The following is a 23,401-nucleotide window of genomic DNA, read 5'->3' on the forward strand; positions in this document are numbered from 1 at the left end:
AAGGCTTGGGCAGGGATCAGTGTTGGAGCAAAGAGAATGGAGACAGATTAATCTTGGCAGTGTCTAGTGTCATGACAAGGGACAGTCACACACCCTCAAGCACACATAATTCTGTTTAAACATAAGAAAAAGCTTTTTTTACTGTGAGAATGATTGAACACTGGTACAGCTTGTCTAGAGATTGTGGAGTCTCCACCCTTGGTGATCTTTAAAACCTGACTGGATGTGCTTTCAGACACTCTATTAAAGCTGACTCTGGTCAGAGTGAAGCAGTTGGACTAGATGATCGCCCAGGGTTCCTCCCAAACTTAAGTGTTTGTGGGATCCAGGGTATTTTCTCAAAAGATAAGATTTTCTAAAAAAAACATCAAACAAATAAACAAAAAAAAAACCAAAACAAAAAAAAACCCCACCAGTGTTTCACTAACATGATGAAGTTGAAGAGAACCTAATCTTGCTCCAGTGTTCCTTAGAAGAAAAAACTGCAAGAGGGGTACCCAGGTGCCCTTCTGAAGTCATTTGGGCTTTCAGCAGCAGCTGGTGGTTCTGAGACCTTTGCTCTCTCTGTTTTCCTGGCATGTTCCAGTTCCCTTGGCTGCTTCTGCTGCACCTGTGTCCCCTGTGAAAGCAGCCACCTTGGGCTGTGATAAATTTAATGGGAGCCACATGGCCAAAGCCGCTTGGCACTGAACACACCAGCCTAACGCTTTTTTCTCATTTTGAATATGCATATCCTAAAAGAGCTCAAACATGGAGAGGAAGTGATTTCTGAGGTTCTTCAAAATCATGAGGCAAGAAATTCTGTGTAGAACAAAGGCATGGAATTAATTGATTTTACTCTTGGACCCTTCGATTGATTTGCTGGCTTCCAGCGTCACCCGTTGCTTTCTTCCTTCTCCAGGTTTTAAGATTTGATTAAGAAAACCAATGGTATCATATGATATGATTGATATGATATGATATGATATGATATGATATGATGATATGATATGATGATACTGCCCATTCTCACAGCTCTGTGGAGTCACTGGGGTGGTTGAGGTGACTGAGAGCCCTCAAAGTTAAAGGGCTGCTCAGGGGAGAAAATGAGAGATGGAGCCTCTTTGCAAGCTCTGCTTCCCCCAAGAAGGCTAATAAAATCTCCAGTGTTACTTGTAAGGTTTGTGTGGGCATAACTCCTCCAGGCCTGGAAAAGCCAGGGTTGGAGCCAGGCCAGGCAGGGGTGTTGTGGTGTAGCAGCTTGTGAAGCCAGCATGGGGACATTGTCTGTGCCAGCTCAAGGGAGGGAGGTGGTGAGCAAGTGCTGTGCTCTAGGCTGGGGTGGCTGTGGCCAGATTTCTTGGACACTTGAGCACTCTGCAGCCACTGCAGGTCCCAGCTTACTGAGCACACAGAGGTGACAACAGGCAGATGAACATCCATGTGTGCCAGATGCTCCCAGTACCGACACAGGGAGGGACTGAACAAGCTGGGGTTCCTCTCCACAGCCATGTATCTTTGCAGATTAGCAACAAATCAAAGCTGCAGCCAAGGAAGTGGTAATTTATGGATGGGAAGTGGTTGATTTGGCTTTTTCTTGTCAGCTGTTTGATTTCCCACCAAACTTCTTCAGTGACCAAAAGCCAGAGCTGATCAAGCTATGAGGCACCAGGTGGCCAGCAGATCTCCACATCCCTGAGGTGTTGCTCTTGCTAGTGGTAGTGCAATGCTAATGTTTTCTCATCACATGAAATTCGATTCGGTTTGTATTTTGTTTTGTGAAACCAGTAAGCAGCAATTTCAATCTTAAAGCCGGGAAATGCTGTCTTTTTTTTTAATAATTCTAATCCTCTCCCTGGTGTGCTGGGCTTTCATGTGGGCTGGATCAGGTCTCACAAGTGCTGTTCATCCTGACAGCTCTTTGTGAAGTTCAAAGTAAAGCAAGCACACGTGTATTGTTTCATTCTAAAATTGTTTATCCAAGATGCCTTTGCTGTGGCCCTTTAGCATCTCCTTTCTAATTAGGCATTTGCTTTTCAGGTTTGTTCAAAAGCCACTTTGCCCTGTTTGCGGGGTCATTGTTGAACAAGAAAATGCTCACTGTTCTCTTAAAATTCTGTGTTTTAGCTCTCCCTTCTCTGTCTAATATTTATGGTGGATTTCTTGGACTCAAATTTGGAAGAAGAGATGGAGGGGTGAGGGACAGGGAATGGAGTGGTATAAACTCTGGGCCATCCCTAGCTGCAGCCTGATGAAACACCTCTCTTACAGTGAATTCAAAACACTCTCTGATCTGGATGTTCTAAAGGGTTCCTGTGTTCTTCCTGCTACAGATAGGACAGTTACTTGTATTTTTGCTGTGCCTTGGACTGTGCCTTAGGCTTTGCAATTGTTCGCATGGGCAGTTTGGGGTGGGAGGAAATCGTTTGGGTTTGGGTGGTTTGTTTGTTAGTTTAGGGTGTTTTGCTCATTCCACAACTTGCTTGGTGATGGGCAATTCTCTACCTGATGGCACAGTTAAAATCTCCTGCGGCAGGCAGAGGAAGCCATGGCAGTGCCTTCATCTGTTCTGCACCCTCCTGAGTGTTTTTCTCCCTAAAGGTCCTCTCCAGAACTCGTTGGGCAGTGCTGGTGTGACGCAGCGGCTTCTTCTGAGTAACCTTCAGCATGAACAGCAAGTCTCTTCCTGGAATTCCTAAGTTGAGGGGCCTCAGCTATCTCATCAGCTTTGTAATGATAACTGTGAGGGTGCAAATCTACCTGATTAAGTGGAGTCGAGGGTGTTGCTGCTGAGCTTGGCCTTTGCTGCTCCGTCCTTCCTGATTTAGGCAAGACCTTCTTGAGAAATGAGGGGAATCTAAGCCAGCAAGGTTGCTCAAAGTTTTGAAAAGCTGACTCGTCCTAACTTTAGTTTTCCACTGTAAAACAAAGCCCAGTTTCCTAGCAGTTTGTTTATTTATTTCAAATTCATAATACCAGCACACAGAAGGCATAACACATGACTTCTCTGCAACACCAACTCTTTTGCAAGATATTTATTTCAGGCTTCTGTTAAACCCATGAATAAACCAGCAAAAGAAAGAAATTACAATTACAACAATGATGAGGTCAGTCTTGGAGAAAAAAATTGTCTTGAGAGCACCCACTTAAGTGAAACTGTCACTTGTGACAACTGTGTACATTCACAGAAACAGCAGGATGCAATCGATTAATGGCTCCTTGGCTCAATGGGAGGCGGAGATGCAGCTGTCCCTGATTTTTAGCCTTCCTGCACACCAGTGCTTTCCATTGGAGAGTGGTAAATGGAAATATTCTGACCATCCCGCAGTTTCAAGGTGACATCCTGAAGGCACCAGCTGACACAAACCAAAGAAGATTTTTAACTTGTAGCAATCACTTTTAACATGGTAAAATCAGTGTAGAAACAGCTGGCACAGAGAAACAAATCATTCCACAAATTGTTTTTTAAAATTCTCTCAAGTGCTTTAAAATTTGGTTTGTGAATGCCAGCTTCTGAAAGCTGTTTTCCCTCATATTGTAGCACAGTCCAGATTTAAAGGTCTGGTATGCATGTTCCTATTTGTTGCAATTCAAATAAAAACCTGCCAGCTCTTCTTAGGACATTCCTCCCCCGACCCGGTGCCTTTTTTCCTCTCCATCCTGTGGGTGCATTCCTTGCTCCACTCCTCTCCAGCCTTGGAGCCAGACAGTGTTGCTAAGGAATTATTCTGGCTTGGAAGAGTTTAAACACTGTGTGATCGCTCAACGTGACTGCTGAAAACCTGACAGGGCTACGACAGTGGTTACTCAAAGAAGGAAAATTGCATTTGTTGGAGACTGAGGGGGAGTCTTTTCCTTCCTCTAAGCTCTGCTCCAAACCCACTTCTGAGAAACTGCTCATGCTGCTTTTCCAGCTGGAAAGGACTATTATTTTGGGGTACTTAAACTGGATTTTTTCGAAAGCTCCTGGCACTGGCCCAGCTCTGCTTTTGCTGGAGTCAGTGCTGAGTACATACAATTAGGTAATTAGGCTGCTGCCCCTCTGTGCAATGGGTCTGCAGCAGGGCTCTGCTCAGCAGCCGTTTGCTCCCACCCCCAACCCAGGCGAAGCAACCGGGCTTGGAAGTGACCAGCTCGTTCCTTGCAGCGTGGCCTGGGGGCTCAGCCCTTCTCTTGGTCACTTCGGGGCAGGAGTGATTTTGCAGTGCCTTGGCTGCCCCTCCCACTGGGCACCCTCCCCCATCCATGTACTGCCTGCCTCTGGGTGAATTCCACTTCCTCCTGGACAAATCGAACTCAGAGACTCTAAATTTTCTCCTTCAATTGTCTTCTCTTTTATAAAATAAATAAACCACTACAGACAGCCTGCACACTCAGACTCGGATGCATTTCGGTAGCTTTGGTGCCTCAGCTATTCTTGCACAGAGCACTCAACTCCTTGTGTCTTTTAGCTCTGTCTGTACCAGTGTGAGAGGTGCCCTGGTCTCCCCTGGAAAAGCACAAACACACTCTGCAGCATCCCACCAGGATGGCCTGCTTACCTGCGCCCTACTCCCAGCCATTTTACTGTTAATTCCTCAGTGGGAGACAAGGGCACCAAATCCTGTCTCAGCCCCGTGTGAAGCTGTACACAGGACCCTGCAAGTGGGTGGATTTGCTGGAGTCTGACAGACTTATCTGCTACAAATCCTTTTACAAGCAGATGCTTTTTTTTTTTAGGTTTGCAGAAATTTGCTAAGAGCTCACTTTAAAACAAAACTCCAAGAGGTGTGTATGCACTGCCATAGTTTAATATTTTGCAATCTTTAGTTATCTTCACAGTAACTGTGAATGAAGAATAACAGGGAACTGTCTGTGAGGAGGGGCTAAGAAGGAGTGAGGAGATCAGAGCTCAAGGACCAGGGAAGTGAGATGTATAAGAAATGGGGCTGGGAACTTCTGAGGTCATCCCTGGTCATTAGGGAGGAGGCCAGGTCCAGTACTGAGTTTCTCAAGTCCCAGCCTAGTGCCTTTCTCACATGCTTTCACACCTTCCTTCCCATACTTACTCAGAAGAAAAATCCAGTAAGTCATGCTCATCTAATTATGAATGGAAAACATCACCATATGGCTAGTGGCAGCTGAGTAAGTTTTGTAGCTTTTGGTTTCTAAACAGAGCTAACAGAAGTACTTAACAAGAGGTTTGCATCTAGTAAAACTTTTAAATTCATGTACTAATTCTTTGCTCAGTTCCAGAAACCAGTTTACACTGACAAAGGAGGTTTTCAGGCTTCAGTACTACAAAAATGTAAAGTCACTTATGATATCAGAGTATCCTTCTACTATAATGTATCTGTTCTAGCACTTATTTTTAACCATAAGGACCACGCTTCTTGGTTAGCTTAAAAAAATAAATCCTGTGTTTTTAGCTCACCTTGCACAGCTGCAATATAATGTGTGATTCCCTTACTGCAATCCATAATACCAGGCTAGAGTTAGGACTGCTGTTCAACAGCCTCTGCACCTCTGTGGGGAGGCAGGGTGGGAGGGGACAACACATTGGCTCGCAGCATTTGTATATGTACTGAGCTACAGTCTGCAGAACACACATAACACAAAGGAATGGTTCATGTTGTTGTTCTGTTCAGAGAAATGGATTCAAAATATTTCTCAACTAACTAGCATTTTTGTCCTATTGAAAATAATGACCTTTTTACAAGACCTTCAGACAAGAGTTTCTGCTCGAATTGTGTGCACGACCTCAGCAAATATCCTGCTCTAGTCTTTTCTCCTACCACTTCTTTCCAATTTCTCCTGCTACCTCCCCCAGTACACACCACTGACGGGAGTGGTCCATCTCCGAGTTAATGCAGAGGTAGCCTGCCGATTTTGTTCCAGAGACTGGTAACTTTATCTGCAAACGTAAAAGCACATTAAAGATTCAGCAAAACATATTATGAAACAGACATTTACTCCTTCTAGTTAAAGAGCTCACACCTTTTTAACTTTAACACTATCTTTTTTCTTTTTTTTTTTTACTGTATTTCAGAGTTGGCTTAAGCTATCCTAACAGCTAACACGTGTGTGGCTACACAAGTATGTCTGCTCTGCCATGCATTAATCTCTCTCTGCCAAAAGAATGTTCTGTGTTACAGCTGCAACCCCCAGGGAAAACCACTGGCTCCCTGAAATATTTATGAGCAAACACCTTTCCTTACCAGAATGCATGGTCATCCAGAGGTGACCTGAACTGCCAGAGCTCCCCATAACTATTACAAGCCTGTAGATTGAGATCCTCTGCGTATCAGTCCCTTAATACACACTGAGGTAATGAGATGTTCAGTGAGTCTTTTTCTTCAGTGTCACAAATCTTATCACTTATCTGTTTAACAAACCTGGAGCTGCAGCAGCAACCATGGCCAATTGCACTACGTCTAATGACTGAATAAAAGGAATATTTCAGGTGCAGCATTTGCTGGTGGTGATGGAATCACAGAGAAAATGCCAGGTACTCGCCAACAGACCAGGAGCTGGGAATGTTGTGAAGTCACTAAATCAACCTGTGGTATAATGATGACTAACCAGTTTATTTCATGAGAACATGAATACTTAGGAGCATGAAAAATTAGAGAAGAAAGTTAGTGATTTGTGTCTTGGATGAGGTCAGTAGAGGGCAGGGTTTTGACTCCATTCTGAGTCACCCAAGCAACCAGCATTCTTAAACAGTGACATAGGAAAACACCCGTGGGAAAGGCAATCTTCTTTTCAGTTAATAGATGAGACTGTGTGGGGTTTTGCACTATTCTCTTCCTTAGATATGTTCCCTGGTGGAATTTATAAAACGCAGGAAATGTTTTGATCCTGGATATCCAGTAAGTGCAGCCTGGCTGAAGTTAAATGGAAAGTAATTTTATGTGAACTGGTTAAAAGTTGAGGGCTTTTTTATCTTACCCTGATAGCCACACTTCTCTCTCCATTGTACCACCTGGCCCATTCTTTAATGTCCTTGCTTGGTCCCTGGCATTCATAACTACTCACCAGTAAAACAAAATTATTCCAATGCGATGACTTACCGTAGTGAAGGACCTGGAGAGGTCGCTGGGGCACTCAGTGTTACTAGCAAAACAAGGGAAGGGCAGCCAGTCCTGGCTTAAGGGGTAAAAACACCGATGGAAAGTACTCTTGAGGCATCAATGCCAAGTGGAAGTGGACTTGTGTTTGCAAGGCTTGCCTGGGCCCAGCCCTCAGCTGATACGAGGCAGCCTTGTGCAATACTTCAGCACCCAGCACAGCATTCTGCAGTCACTGAGTAACCCTCATGCTCAGTCTCAGGCTAGGCAGCCATTCTCAATGACACAAACTTACAGGTGCTCTTAAAAACCACACCATTTATGCTGTACCACAGCATAGCCTGTAAGAGGCTGTAAAACTGTTCTCAATAAAGCTCTAAAAACTAGCATGGGACATATCTGGAGGGTAAAGGAAGGCAGGTGCTATTTTAAAGCTGTATCTGATATGCCTATGAAAATGATTTTGTGGGGAGGGGAGCACTGACTGTCTTGAGAGGTTCCTTGGCATTCTGTGATGGGCCCATAAAGCACGACATGGAGATGCTGCTCTTGCTGTCTCTAGCCTAGTAGGTTTATGCTCTGGAAATCCATTCCTCTTCCAGCTCAACTGGTATTCCATCCTACTTCTTTCTAGTGCCCCCGGGTGACTCATGACCCGCTGAAAATCCCCTGGCTGATCTCTTGTCACCTGCCTGTCGGGAAGCCGCCCTGTGACACCGCCTGCCCAGCGTTACCCGCGCTCGCTCTGTGTCCACGCGATTGCTCCCATCTGTCAGGCGGATGTTGTGAACCTTAAGAGGGGGGGCACCCAGGGCTTCCAGTGCATCAGCATTGCTGTTCAGCTGCTCCAAAGCTTGCTGGTAGTACTGGGTCCTGGCAAAACTTTCTAGGTGAGAGAAACAGGCTAGTGAAGAGACTGTTCACTTAAAATCAAAACATGAGCTTAAAAAAAAAGAAAAATACATTTTCTCCAGACTACCACACCCTCCCTGAAATGCAATCCAAAACTATTAATTAGGAGAAAATTGGCTAAAGGAGGAAACACACCCTTACATCAGAGAAGCAAATGTTATTCAGCTCATTTAAGTGAAGAGGCCTCTGAACATAGCCTGCTCCATTCTGATATACAGCTCAGCTTACGGCTGTGTCTCCCCACTTTTCATGCATTTGTAGGTTATCTAAAAGGAAGGAAAAGAAAGGTACCAGGATGAATATCTTAAAAGTTGTGATAAAAATTCATTTTTAATTTTTTTTCTATTGGAGGTACATAAAATACTTTAAGAATGGAGAATATCTTGCAGACATTGAGAGGGGAACAGCTGCTGGAGTGGAACTCTAGCTGTGGCCTTGGTACAGCTTTCCAAGTGGCAGCCACAAAGCTACAACTTTGCTGACAGATGCCTTAGAAGGGAGGCACTAAGAAGCACCACTCGAGTTACTGGTCAAGCAGCCACAACAGCACTGCAGATGGATGCTGCAGTGCTGGCACATGGAGGACACTTGTGGCAAACTGATATTAATCAACACCTGTTTGGTCTCTATGGCTGTGAAACGCTATACTGTGGTCGTCAATGGACAAGGCACAGCTGAGAAGCTGGAGACTTCTTGACCCTCCTTATGGAGACAGATTTGCTTATTAACAGTTTTAAAACTGTCTTGCTGGGGTTTCTAGATCAGTTTAACTTCACTCTTCTGACATCAAAAAGGGTAGAGTTAAGCTAAGAGTGTGCAGCTGTTAAATCCTACTCTGGCAACTATGCCCTCACCTTTCATAGGGTTTAAAACAAGGTGTAAAGCTTTTTCTTGGTCTCTTGCCTGTCAGTATTAATCTTGGAACATGAGGCAGAAGGATGCTGCCCCCTCTCCCTAATTAGAGGCATCCCCTGTGAGCAGGCAGCATGCAGTTGGCATAGAAACAGCTTTGCTAGGCTGCCACTTGTGTTGGTCCTCCTGTGTCCCCCTGGCACATCCTAAAGAGCTCCAGCCAAAGGGGTTGCAGCATGCCCGCCCTTTAGTACCTATAAATCATGGCAAACAGCCACCCAGACCATGTGAAAAGTATGTTGTGCTCATTCTGCAGGTTGGAGGAGAAATGGATTCTAATTTCCTGGTGCTCCTTCTCAGCTGTTCCTTGTTAGCACCTCATGCATTAGACATTAAATGCCCAACTAATCCATTTGTCCCCACATCTTTTGGTAGAGGAGCTGAAAGCATGCTGGAGTTGGCTGAGCAGACTGCTTCCATGAGACAGGTGTGGAGGTGATGTGGGTAAGCAGAAGTAGGATTACCTGAGTATTTGTACAAGCTTGCACAGAGACCACGTGCATGCAAACCTCCCTTCAGCCTGAAGCAAGGGAAGGAATCCTCTCCCACTGCTCCCTCCACTTGCTTCTCACTAGTCCATGTTTGGGCCCGTTCTGTGCACTGGGCAGAAGGCACTGGGATAGCCCTAGCCATGATCCAAAGGAGCAAGGTTCTAAGCATGGCTCCTGTGTCTGCTTAGAGGATAGAGCAGGACACACTTGGCTGCAGAAAGTGTTCTTTCAGCAGCCTGGCTGAGCTATCAGGCAGCTGCTCAGTGGCCACTGAAATTGCAAGAGAACCAGAAGTAGCCGCTGCAATGTGCCACTTGACTGCACAGCCAAGGCATGTGGGGAACCAGCCTTCGGGCTAGCTGTGTAGCACAGAGGCTGACTACCCCACGAGATTTCTAGATAACAGTGCTGAAGCTGAAAATTAAAAAATGCTAATGTCCTTGTTAAAGCCAGATTCAATATTTTAAAGTGTAAGGATCATATTTCTGTCATGTACTCCAGAGCTTGGGGGCATGAGCTGCCTAAAATTAAAGCCTGCTTTCCAGCCCTGTCTGATTTGTTATTAATATGTGTAAAAGAAGGGGATGTTTCAGAGCTTATCTGAGGGCTTGAGAAACAGGCTCGGCTACACTTTTTTCTGGCAGCATCCTCTGCTATCAGGATAGGTGAAAAGCAATAGCATTTGATAGCACCAACAAGGGAGAGGCATAGGGCCAAGAGGCCTATGGCACTCCCTGAGAGAGAGGCAAAGCCTATTTCTGCTCTGATGCTAAATATTTAAAAGCAGTTTTAGAAAAAAATAAACATCTATAATTTGACTAATAATGTGGATTCTTGGCCAAAGACACATAGCAACTAGAGATGTCTATAAACAGTAACATCACCTGTCTAGCTTTTCTCTTTATCCTGGTCTTCTCAGTGCTGACTGCTCTTATCTGTACTTCAGTCAGGAGAAACTCATGATTTCTTAGCACTTCACAGGTGTGTTGTGCTTAAGGGCCAGAACCACACAGAGATTTACAGATAAAGCTGCTAGACTTCAACACCTCCCCACAGATGGTCCTCTTTTACTGCCCAGCTACAAAATCTCAGTTAAGAAACGAAACCTGCAGGTGAAGCTTTCACTTCACCATCACCCTCAGGAAACCTCCAAAAACCAGACTTTCTTCTGGCCACAACAGCCTGCCCCTTATGCAATATGCGCCTCTGGAAACGCACACAGCAGCCCTTGGGAGAGCAAAAGCCCTGGGAATGAAAAAGTGGAGCCCACAGAGGCAGAACCCAGAAGCTCAGCCACATTTCCCTCAAGTTCATCTGCCTTTCCCAACTCGCATGCTGCTATTTTCCCCACTACACAAAAGCCAGTGAAAGGGGCAGAGGAGAAATAAGGTTGCTAACAACACCAAGACTTACTTTGCATAAGATTATACATCACGATACATCCCCCGCCGCTGAACAGTCCCATGAAAACAGCCATTTGCTGCAGTTTCCTTAGAGAAACTGGCATTTTTCCTCCCTGAAAAGAAGACAGTTGTTGTAAAAGAAGAAAGCCAAAGGGCTACTTCCCCCTCCTCCTCTTTCCTAAAAGCCCTCTCCAACCAGGCCTGAATGAAAGCGCAGTGCACAGGCATCGAGCTCTGGCTTGCTGGGGCCCCACCGTGCGCCCAGATGGAAGAGTGGTGAGAACAGAGCAAACCGGGAACCCAGCTGGGCTGAATGTGTTTATTCAACTTCTTTTAGCGATGCCACCACTTCGCTAATTGCCGAGGAGAAAATGACCTCCCTGGTGTGGCCGGGGGCCAGTGCCGTGGCCCTGCGGCGGGGGCTGCCGGTGCCCGAGGGCTCGCTGCACACTGCCGCCATTCAGGCTCCGGGGGCCGATTTCTCTCTCGAGTAAACCCGCTAAAGCAAACGCGCTCGCGGCAGGGATGGATCTGGCCTTGAGCAGCAAGGGACAGAGCCAAGCCAGCACTGTGCCAGCAAAGATAATGGAGCCAGGGTGTGTGTATTCTCTTGTGTCAATTTTTTTCCCAAGCTGTGGATAAACAGGAAGTCTCTTGCAAGCTGTTTTTCTTCCTTCCTGTGCCCCCCACCCACCCCCCCGCCCAAACTTGCCCTTTTAATGAGTCACAATTTTGACATTTGAATGCATGACCCAGCAGAATAACAAACACTTCCACAGCTTGGGTAAGAGGGGGACTGAAGAGCCTGAGCGAATGCTCCTGCCCACAGAAGGTTAGCAGGAGTCAAGCTGAGTTGTCAGTGGGGGCGTAGCACTTTGCTTCAGGCTGTGGCAGGACGGGACTTGAACAAGCATCTGAGTACTGCTTCTGCTCTTGATTCTCTTGGAGCTGGGATGGGAGGGAGGAAGGAATGGTCTTGACAGCAATTCTGAAAAAAAAATAGCAAAAAGCTTTTCTTTTTCAATGGGCACATAGGCATATGAATAATTGGGGGAGTTGTATGGGACTTCTAATCCCAAAGGCTTCACATCCCAATACTTGTCACACGACATTGTGACTTAAGTGCTACGCTCATTGAGAGCTGATTAATAAACCAAGGACCAAACCAGTTACAGAAATGTGACCTGGGCAAGGCCGTTTGAGCCCTGCTGTGAAAACCACCTCTAGCATCCCTCAGGTATGTGTTAGTCAGGTATTGTTCAGCTGACAACCACAGCTCAGCAAGGGTGGAGAGACAAGTGTCAGAACTTCTTCCCATCGTGGCCAGGTCAGGGTGACACAGACAGCCTCCCTCTGCTCACCGCTCTGCTGACATGCCCTCATACTGACACTTGCATGCTCTACACTGAGGGAAACTCAGACTCCCCAGGGGAATAGTCACAGCACCAAGGCTGAGTTCAAGAATAGTATGGATAATGCTCTTGGGCACTTGGTGTGATTCTTGGTGTGTTCTGTGCAGGGACAGGAATTGGACTCCATGATCCTTATGGGTCTCCTTCAACAGCATATTCTATGATTCTACAAAACTGTGAACACAACTCGGGTATAAATTTCATCTCCTGCCCTGTTAGTACCAGCACTGAGTTGTAATGCATGCTATTCCTAGGTTGAATGCTTTCCTTGCTAACTAGAACCCTTAAGAACTTAAGTTAACCTCTGTTAACCTAAGAACCCTTAGTATATAAGTTTACTATTTAAATAATTTCAGATTTATGGATGGCTAGTAGTGTTAGCAACCCAGAGAGGCATGTGGATGTTATGCCTATTTTATGCCCCAAAATGCCTAAACTGTGCCATCAGTATAGTTAGCTATCATCTCTATCACTCCTGATCTGTTTCTCTGATGAGTTTTTTCTTCTCGCTTCCCCTGGGGAACTTGCATGGCATGAGAAGTTACAGCAGAGGAAATGTGCAAGTGTGGTTTTACAGAGAAACAGTGGAAGTCATTTCACAAGGACAGTGAGAACTTCCTGCTCGCCTGCTTGTGTTTGCAACTTTCTTTAAATCCCCACAAAATCTGATTAATAACCAAGTTTCTTATAAGATATATCTGGCCAGACAGAGGCTCTGACACCAACACCACATAACAGGGACGGGAAGAAAACCCCTTGGTAAATCTGGAGGGAGGATCAGATATAACAGTTTGTGACCTGCAGCATTTGTTTTTGCCCTTTTTAAAGTTGTGGCCAGGCAAAATTTGCTTTCTGTGATTAAATTCAAGGTAATTGAATGCAAATGTCTACGGGTGGGGGGTGCTGCTGGCAGTTTGCTGAGTAAGGGTGGGAAGACAGGGAGCTCTTGCAGCAGCGAGGTTTTGACTGAGGCTCGGGGGCCGCCCAGTAAACAGCGGAAATCAGAGGCTCTGCAGCTCACTGTCAGTGGGTTTGAGGTTTGTTGAGTCTCACGGTCTGCTCACACCCAGACAAGGGAGATGGATGGAAAGTAAGAAAAGCTTATTGCTGATCAGTCACATGCTCACACACACTGTCTCAACACCTCCGCTCCAGTGTTGCAGTGTAGAGACGGTGCCATCTGGCAAGGGAGCTTGGCAGCTGAGCAGTGGTGATCCCATTAAGTATTGCTGCCTCATGCAGCATGCCTGGCTGCTCCTGAGGTGCTGCCCCTGCCCACAGCTGTCTTCTGTGGCTGCTCCTGCTGAGGAAGAAATGTGGAGAGCTAAGGTGCACCCAAGCTGTGCACCAAAGTCCTCATCACGGTAACAGGTAGAACGTCTCCATTGCTCATTTTCAGTCACAGTTGGAAGCCCATGGGCTGGACCAGCCCATCTCTGTCTAGCCCTTGATGTTCTGATCTCACTTGTTTCTCAGCTGTTTTCCTAAGCCAGTCCTATGACAGCATACTGTGGGAAAAGGTCCAGAGCTACGCATTTTAACAAGCTTCTCAAGACTGCAAACCCTCTCATCGATCCACAATTCCTTGCCAGCCTCCAAAACCAAGGACAGAAGTGTCCTTGGAGCCCACAGCATCCCTCTCAGAGGGGCTGCTGCTTCCCTTCCCTGCCATCCTGGTCTCTTGTGGAATGGACACTTGAATATTGCAGCCTTGAGCATCCTTTGGCACACAGCTGCTGACTTCTGAATGGTGACAGTTTGCAGAAGACTAGAACGTAATAAGGATTTGTTGTCTGCAAGGACTTGTCAGTCAGATTTCTGTCCTATGGCCAACTGTGCTTGCTGCTCCACTGGCTGCTCTGCTGAAGTACCATGGGAGTGGCTCACTAAGGAAGGGAAGCAGAGTCATGCCCAGAGCTGTGCCTCCTGTCCTGAGCCTTTGTGAACATGACATACAGCTGGCAGACTGTAGAGGCTCTCACAGCAAAGGACCAAATCCCCTCCACTTCATCGGCCACCAAGTGTAAGTATTTGAAAGAACTGTATAGATGCAATACACAATTGCCTCCTAAGGAGAAAGTTCATGCTGCTATCTGTGGTGATCTCTCCTGAAAACCTGTTGTATGACTAAAAGAGTAGACAAGTCAATTGGTGCAAAAACAGACTTTTCCACAGCTGGTAATGAAAAAAGCATAATTTCCAAGCTATGCTGTTTTGCAAAGACGTCTTTTCCTCCATGCTACTTGCAGTGGTAAAAAAGATTAAGTGGAGATTAGCACACAGAAAAACACTGAACCCACAGTTACCAAAAGAAGAGACCTTAAATCGTTATAACCAGCATTCTCAAAAAATAACTGTTAAAGAGCAGAACATCCTAATAATAGTGACATTCACTTCATGCCTTGAAAATAGTAGGATATGGAGGAGAAGGCTTGACTTTGAAGCTAAGTGGCAGTCAGGCTGTTAACAAGATTTAACAAATTCCCAGGGTCACATATGAAATGGTGGGTTACTGCAACAGTAAAGGCTGTTTTTAATTAGACTTTGTTTTCTTCACAGAGGATCTTCTAAAAATAGGCTGGCTTAAGAGAATCTCTCTTATTTTGGCAAATTTGAGTTTTCTGTTTGGTTTCTGAAATTTGTGTGGCAAAGGTTGTTGTTGGGCACCTCCACCTAAAGCAGGTATTGGAAAAGAAGGGCATTTTCACCAAGCATAAACATTAATTCCCTGGAATTGAGCAAGGGAGCTGAGGCTGTAGGTTCTATGGGGAAGGCATTTCCTCCTCCTTCTCCTTGTCCTTCTCCTCCTCCTGGTGCGACCAAACTCCACCAAGTATCTCCAGCCTCTGGGTGCTACCACATACCAAACAGCAAGCAGTAATACTGCTCTGAAACAAGAGAGAAGCAACTTGATCAATGCAAACTTGGTGTGATCACTGCTGCCTATCTTAATCTGGGCCATTGCCTGCCCACCTGGCCAGGACAATATAGTACCAGGCCACCAATGCAAGCAACTGTGAGCCTTTAGACCACCTTGAACCACTGCAGGTGTTGGAGTGACACACTAAATAGGTGGAGCAAAAGACTACTATTAAATTAAATTAAAGTTTATCAACACCTGAACACAGACCTGAGCATCTAACTTCAAGGCTGGAATTTCTGCTGACCCTTCTGCAATGGAACTCTCCCTTGGGCTGGTGGGTTTTAATTGGCCCTAGGCACAGCTTTTCAGCAAACCACCCAGGAAGTCATAGGAGATGAGGGGAATGTCAGGCAAACCACACATGAGCACACACTTGTATTTCACATTCTTGTTTTCTTGCCCATCCATTGATCTTCTAAGATCCATAAGGCAGGCATCTGGGTGTAAGCCAGTTTCTATACTAATAACATGCTAGGACAACATTTTAGACACATCTTTTTGACACTCACTGTCTACAACATCCCTTTATCATCAGTACTCTCATCAAAACCAGGACAGTACAGCAGAAGTGTTCTGACAGGATCTCAGCATATTATTTTTCCCTTTTTTTCATGGAAATAGCTTTAACGTATTATTTATCTCATTTATTAGAGGTAACAGCTTAAATTTTTGACCCTGCCAGCATGTTCAGAAACATCAAAGACTTTGCATGTACAGAGTGCCTTCATCAAGACCTCAGAAACTTGTAGTAAAATTTGCTTAATTCACAGTCAAACCAAAAGTAGGATTAATATTTTTTTCTTCTTTTTTCTCCCCTCGGTTTTTTTTCACATGCACTAAAAGCACATATTCTGGCATTTAGGGAGGTAAAACCTCTTTTTAGACAGCTTTAAAATAGTCCCTTCTAGGATCTCCTTGTGGATCAGTTCCTAGATTTGTGTAGCTAGTCTTGGTGAGAACACTTTAAGGGGCCCACTCTACACATGAGAAAGACTACTGGCAAGAAAGCCAAGAAACAGTGTTAAGTTTATTATCTGCCTTTACTACTAGCTAATTAACCAGGGGAGAGAAAGTAGTTGATAAAGTGATTAAGGACTCTAAACAGACATCTCACTCTTGTATCACTTCTCCTGAGACGCGCTATAAAGCAGTTGGCCTTCTCAGTTAGCATGGTGCCTTCAAATATCTTAGTTTCATTTCATTTTCCTTCTCTCTTGGGCACTCTCATTTTCATGTTTCTGTTCTATTTACCGAGTAGAATTTCTGTTCTGCTGTCACAGACAACTTCCCTTTGTGCTCTTGAGCTGCACCATCTCATCTGGTGAGCTCACCTGCACTGCATTTCTCTTCCTCCTGCCTGTCCACCTTCACCCCTCTCTGTGCCCTCTTCCCTGAAAATATTGCACCACCACCCTGGTGCTGAACAGACAGAGGCAGTGGGGCCACCACTCCTATTGTCCAAGGAGTCCTATTGTCTCCTGCTGTCCCTTGGTTTATCCATGAATAAAGCTTGTCTTCCTAACTGCAGGTAACAAAGGCAGGTGCCAAAATCCTTCATTGGTTTTCTCTAAGTAAGAAAGATGCTACAGCCTAGTTTGTTCAGTCTCTTTGAAGGCCAGGCCCATGTGCCAGCAGTTCAACAGCCTGCTCCAGATCACTCTCCAGCACTACTACAGCTGCCCATACTTTGTACTGAAATACAAGGGACATATCCCAAAAACAAGGCACAACCAGGGCTTATTATTAGAGAACCAGGATAATTATACCTACAGTGTGACCCATTTTTGCTGCTATTGGAGGATGGCATTATAGGTTAATGCCTAATAATCTGTCATTAACATCCCTAATTGTATGTTTCTGTAATTGGACACCATGGAGGGAGGAAGAAGGTGTGAATGTTCATCTGAGTTTTAGAGGTGAATTGCAAAGGATTTAAGAGTAAGAATTCATAAGTAGGGTAAATGAAAAAGCTGCATCCAAGGTGCAAAAAAAAAAAAAAGATCAGTGGTGTTTATGGGTTTAACAGTGAGTGGTTTACCTGAGAAAGCTGTGGCACAGCTTCTTGGCTTCCTTGCTGCTGGGAGTGAGGTCATGAGTGCTGCAATCCAAGGTTCAAAAGAATTGCTCTATGCTGTCCCTGCACCTCCCCACAGCCTGCAAAGTGGGCCAGCTTCCAAATGGGCACATTAAAACAAAAGAATCGTATAAAGAAACAGCAAATAGAGTCCTTTGACTGTCTCATGCTGTCATGATGAGAGGGAATAGCATTCTGTGCTTAGCAGAAAGAGACTGTCAAGCCAGTGAGGTTTTCATAGTGTGATGTGGGTTTCCCATATATAATTGCCTAGAATAGGTTCACTGAACCTGCAAGGTAAAGGAGCAGGGAAGAGTACAAAATCATTTCTCATGGAAGGAGTTTGCAGTTCTTTCTAAGCAGTGGTAACTGCTTATCTTTCTTGGCAGTTTGTGGGCATTTATCCACGTTTATCATTATGCTGAAGACATTGACAAAATCTCAAAGCCAAAACCAATATCCAATCTAGCTTTAAGTCAATTTACTAAATCCTGAGATGTGTGAAAGAATCAAAAACCACCAGGAATCTGTGATAACCTTCTTACCTAACAGGTTACATTTTACCTTGTAAAAGGAAACAAAAATGGTCTCAGAAGTTCACAGCAGTACTGCAGACATCATTGGGCTAGGAACTCTATGTGGCTATGTTAAAAATCAGTACCGACCTGGAAGTTTACTGTCTCTAACTCCAATCATATCATCAGATAAGGCTTATGCTTGTCTGTAGTCTCTCTGACTTCAATAATATCATCCACATGCACACATTAAACAGGCATGCAGTAGACAGTGACCTAAAGGAACTGAATGCCAGGGGAGGGCAGTCACAATGAAAAAAATGTTTAAAGCAGAAACATAGTGTAAATCATATGATGCTTTCTGCCTTGTCTGCCTCCAGAAATGAGGGGGTAAAAGATGTAGTCTGCTCTGCTGTGGTCAGCACAGAGCCTGATTTACAAAGCTTTTACAAATATCAGAGGTGCTGGGAAGGTCTACAGTCCTGTGCCCAAACACCTTGCTGATCTAATGCTTTCTATTATATAGTATTACTGCAGTACATACTTCTGGCACTTAACAAACACCCTGCTCCTATTCTTACTTCCTACTGAAAACCAAACCTGAAAATAAATGCTACCCTATTTCTTCTCAGATGGGGTAAGTGCCCTTTTTTATACCCTCACAGAAGGGCCCCTCCTTCAGAAAAGGAGAATTTCCCTTCTGAAAGTCAAGTCCCTTTTAAATATATCAGATCAACATTTACAGCCCAAGGCTTTAAAAAAAACTAATTACTTTCGAACATCTTGGACACCTGGATTGGTTCCAGAAGTTGGTCCTTGCCCATATGAGCAGACCTGGTTCAGTATCAGCTAAATTTGTTAACACAAATTAGGATCTGGGGAAGAGCTAACCTCAAAGACTTGTGACTTTTTAATAAGCACTGGGGACCAAAACCAGCACAAGACCAAGTGGGATTCTGACCTAGAAACATTCTATTATCAGAAAGACAAAAAAGGGAAAAATAATTATGATGGGAACCATTAAAAATAAAAGAAAGAAAAGAAGTTCCCATAGCACTTGAAGGTTTCTGTTCAGACAGATCCAGCTTGTTAACTTGTGCACAGAGCTGTGCAAGACTGAGAGTGCAAAAGGGCAAAAGTGGTGGAACCTGCCACACTCCACATGCAGCATCTGGAGTCAGACCTTTAACTTCATCTGCGGAGTAGCTACTGATTTATTCATCCACCCTTGGAAAAAGGAAAAGTTATGCTGGATGCTCACAAAATAGTTGGACATGTATCAGATTCCCTTCCAAATATGAGTCAGGACAAGAGGAATTTCAGAGAACAGCTGACTGCAATCCATATTTTCCTCCTCAGAATATGTGTGGGAAAGATTTTTAGGAATATATGTCTCTCTGTTTAATAATTTGAATGCGATTCACTAAATCTTCAGTCTTTCAAGAGTTTCTGTTAGGGAAGGCAGGGATTTTTAATTTCCATTTTGCACATCTGTGACAGAAAAACACAGAACAACGTCACAGGAAGTAAGTTCCAGGTCAGGCACTTGACTCCCAGAGACCTGGGCTGTTCCCTGTTGCCCACCCATTCCCTCTCTTAGGCTAAAACATGCCAGACTAGATAGATTCAGCACAACTCCAGGGCTGTTTCCTAAAGCAAACCTACCTTTAGAGATACGGGGACAAGCTTTCCTTTATGGAGCTACAGCACAGGACTTTGTCCAGCAAGGAGGTGTGATAGCCCAAGAGCTGGACAAAAGCACAGACCACACCTTTATGTATTGTTGATGGGTGAGATTTTTCAAAACGTTGTGTGATTTATGTGTGCTCAATAGGTGATACCTTTACAAAAGATCTCTTTCAAAAAGATCTCTGAAAATTCAGCATCTGCTTTATAGTACTTTCAAGGCACATCCTCACTAGTAGCTTTCAAGCAGGGCTGCTAACAGCACACACTGTTTCTTCAGAAAATGGTAATCTTCAAATACTAGTCTGTGGTGTTTGTTGATTAAACACTAGATTATGGAGAGCTCAATACATTTTTTCCCATACATGCTACTCAGCTCTGTGGTGGTGAGAATTAGGAAGGACGATGGATACCATTGCTTTTGTATAATGTTGCTCCTAGGGACCATGCCTACATAGAAAAAGCCCCTGCTTAGTGTTACCTCCAATCTATCCATGAGTTTTTCAGTTCATATGCTACCAGCACAAACAAAGCAGAAGACACAACTCCCAGGTTTCACAAGCAGCTCAGGGACTGACTCACTGTATCACTGTGGCTAAAACTATAAAATTTGGGTGTCTCAATTCACACATGCAAAAATAAGTTACTAAACACTTACTGGTTCCTACTTTGCTGGAATATATTGATATTTAATGACTGCAAAGTGCTCTGACAGCCTAAGATGTAATTTTTCTTAGGCATGCAATTGCCCATGTGCAGTACATACATGTTAAGAGCACAACAATGTGTTCCAGACCAAAAAAAAAAAAAATATTTTGCAGTCTGCCACAGAGCATGTTGTGGGACCAGCAGAATAATTATAGCAGCTGCAGCTGGTACTTATTAGAAAATTAAAGAAGCTGTTAACAGGTCATTAATAATCTACCTGCCTTAATAGTATTCAGTCAACAGGCATGAAGGTGAGGGGGTGGAGGAAGCAGTCACACCTTCCTCTAAGCCACTGTAGAAGACCGATACCCTCATTTATCATCACTTTGTAATCTGCTTGTTTACTTCCCTCCTGGTGCCTCTTCCCACTGGCTCTTCTCTCACTGCTGACTCTCACACCAAAGGACTCCGAGGCTCTTGGCCAGGGAAGCCACCTGCAACAGCCAGTCCCAGGGGAAAGCCAGCCCCAGTGTCTCAGTCTGGTAGTTGTCTCCCTGCTGTTGCCTGTAAACACTTCTCCTGAGTGTGTTCTCCTACTTTTAAAGACTATTTTGTATGTGAGGTATCCCTGTCCATCCACAGCACACTAGGATTTGTTCTCTTGGGTCTTAGTCCTTGCCTCCCTTGTGTAGGCAGATGGCTGGAGGAGGAAGGAAAAGCAACTTGTTCCCTGCTTCTTCAGACAAACACACACTCTCCAGAGCAGACAGATGCCTTACAGGCAGATTCAGGGCATCAATCCATCTTTTGGGTTCAGCTGTAGAGTATAAAACATTTGTTGGCTCTGGTCTAATGCTTTTTGACATTGTCAGGCCCCCTTCAGTGAAGTACTGCCTTGTAACCAACTTGACAGCAAGTATTGTTCTACATTTATTAATACTGTACGTGTTATCTTCAAACTGACAGGTTCCAAGGCCAGGCATCAGCTGTGCTCAGATCTGACTTTAAAAAAAATTGAATCAGACAATAGCACAGATCTCCTGCTGCTAGTAAGTAAGTAAATAAATAAAAGCATGCCTTCATCATGCTGCTGCCACATGGTTTTACCCTTTCAATCTCAATTTTGCAGTATTTTTTTCCTTTTACTTAGAGTCTTAAAATATGAAGTACCTGCTTCCCTGCACCCTCCCCTTCTTGGCTTCTTTGGGAAAGGACTTTTGGGCTTTTTCCCTAGTCTTATTTTATTCCTTGCTCTCTCATTTGGATGCAAACCTGTACTGCAGAAACTTGAATCTACATAAAAGTTGATTAACTTCAAGAACTGTTTCTCCTCTCCTCTCCTCTCCTCTCCTCTCCTCTCCTCTCCTCTCCTCTCCTCTCCTCTCCTCTCCTCTCCTCTCCTCTCCTCTCCTCTCCTCTCCTCTCCTCTCCTCTCCTCTCCTCTCCTCTCCTCTCCTCTCCTCTCCTCTCCTCTCCTCTCCTCTCCTCTCCTCTCCTCTCCTCTCCTCTCCTCTCCTCCTCTCTCCTCCCCTCTCCTCCCCTCTCCTTTTTTTTTTTTTAACTAAAGCCACTATAATTTTCTATTATTTTTAAAATCTTCAGCTTAATGGGTTATGTTTACTTAGTCAATAAGCTGATGATGCCCATGACAGGACCATAAGTGTTTGGTTAGCAGCAGGGAGGAAAAAAAAATCAATAACTCCAAGCATTTGGCAGCTTTGTGGGCAGGAAATAATTTGTATTCTCTGGTTTAAATCAATGACCTTCTTTTCTTTGCTGTTCCAACAGGAAATTATAAACTCTGTGAACACTATTTGCATTGTGCCTTCTGCAATACACTTGCAATGCCTGGGTAAAACAGTATGTTAACCCCAGCAGTGCTCCTCTGAGCTCCCTGTTAAAGAAACCCAGGCACTTTGGCACAGAGCTTTTCAGCAGGCACTTGTATTTATTAGAAGCAGAAATAGTCTAGAGAAAGATGTGAAAAGAGCTCCTCCTCCACTTCCAACAGCACCACTCTATTTGATAACTGCTGTCTACTGCAGAGTATGAAAAAACACCTTCTTTGTAACTTGGCAAGATGCTGTATTTTCAGACAGAAACTTGCTACTTCTACATTAAAGCTACATTTGCACCTCTGTATCTTGCTTGTCAAGGTTACCTTAATATGCCAGGTATGATCTGAAAGTGCTGCATTTTTGCTTGATTTCAGCATTTCAAAGTTCATGGTTTTGAAAGTTTCAGCCCCCTTGGTGCTGTCCTTTTGCAATGTTCACTTAAGGAAGAAAAAGAAATAGATTCCTTGTCTTGCCATGCTCATGGGAAACTGTACCAGGAAGGTGATGATCCAAGAAAAGGACCCAGTGTTTAACCTGGCAGTGAACTTGCCTTTCAACCTTTTCAGCTGCCCTACAGTGCATTAAATCCAGTTCAGATATTTTTTAACATGTAGGAGATCTGGCATTCAAGAAGACAAGCTAGTCACAGGAGATGGAGGAAGTGTGTGACCCTTCTTACTGTGTGAACAGTGTGAGCACAACACAGCCCAAAATCTGGGCTTCTTGCCTAGGGCCAGATCTGTGTTGCAGCACCAGCAATTGGTACTATAAAGCTTCTGGACCTAAGCACTCCTTGACGTGCTTAGCTTCATTCTGTGCAGGAGAATGACATGGTAAATCAGTCTGGAGAACATGATTATAGTCCCAGAAACTACCAAGGTCTCAGTTGTCTGCACTGAAATTAAATGTCATAAAATTCAGGCATCCAGATTTCTCTGCTTTGTTTTTGCACATGACAAGTCCTTTTACAGTAGTTCTCAGCATTCCTCCAGTGCTCCCAAAGCCCCTGGCACAAAGCTGTAGTCATTAGGTGACACTTGATGTATATTTGTTAGTTACAGGATGAGAATGTTTCTCAGAATGACTGAAGTGGAAGTAATATGCAATTTTTGCTCTCCTGCTTGGTTTCTATTAATTTGCCAGATGAAAATTTTCCTATCCTGACCCTATAAGCATTCCACTTCTTCCCACTGCAAACTCTATGTGCTTACTGGGGTCTCTTCCAGATCTGGCTGCTAGAGCACCCTTCGCATTTCTGAAATTTGCTGCTCCTGATTGAAGGGAGCCGACCAAGAAAATGAGCTGCCTCCCTTTCTCACAGACAAGATATCAAAACAGCATCACAGTATCAGAGCTGGACTGAGGTGACTCTGGAGGTCACTTTGTCCAGTATCTCTGCCTCAAACATGGTTGCCTACAGATGGTTGTTGTCTAGGATGATGTCCAGACTGCTTCTGAGTATCTCCAAGGATGGAGACTCCACAACATCTCTGGGCAACCTGTGCCAGCTCCTTGTCAACCTCCCAGTGAAAAACCATTTATTGATGTTCAGACTGCAT

General features: G+C 44.5%; 1 protein-coding gene across 2 annotated transcripts in view; it reads right to left on the reverse strand.

Annotated features, from left to right (window-relative positions):
- Positions 1–2,999: 2,999 nt before the first annotated feature.
- LOC130249726 (cytochrome c oxidase assembly factor 1 homolog) overlaps positions 3,000–23,401 on the reverse strand; it is a 52,708-nt gene continuing 32,306 nt past the window's right edge. The window contains exons 3-6 of one of the 2 annotated variants that reach the window (XM_056484773.1): positions 10,757–10,859; positions 7,763–7,914; positions 5,796–5,872; positions 3,000–3,335 (exon numbers count right to left, since the gene is read on the reverse strand). In XM_056484773.1, coding sequence (XP_056340748.1) covers positions 3,239–3,335; positions 5,796–5,872; positions 7,763–7,914; positions 10,757–10,850 — 420 coding nt within the window. In that variant the 5' untranslated portion in view covers positions 10,851–10,859 and the 3' untranslated portion in view covers positions 3,000–3,238. Of the gene's footprint in view, positions 3,336–5,795; positions 5,873–7,720; positions 7,915–10,756; positions 10,860–23,401 lie in introns of both variants that reach the window. The other variant, XM_056484772.1, reaches the window with a different exon arrangement.

The sequence above is a fragment of the Oenanthe melanoleuca genome, chromosome 2, assembly GCF_029582105.1.
Source record: "Oenanthe melanoleuca isolate GR-GAL-2019-014 chromosome 2, OMel1.0, whole genome shotgun sequence".
Taxonomy (NCBI): domain Eukaryota; kingdom Metazoa; phylum Chordata; class Aves; order Passeriformes; family Muscicapidae; genus Oenanthe; species Oenanthe melanoleuca.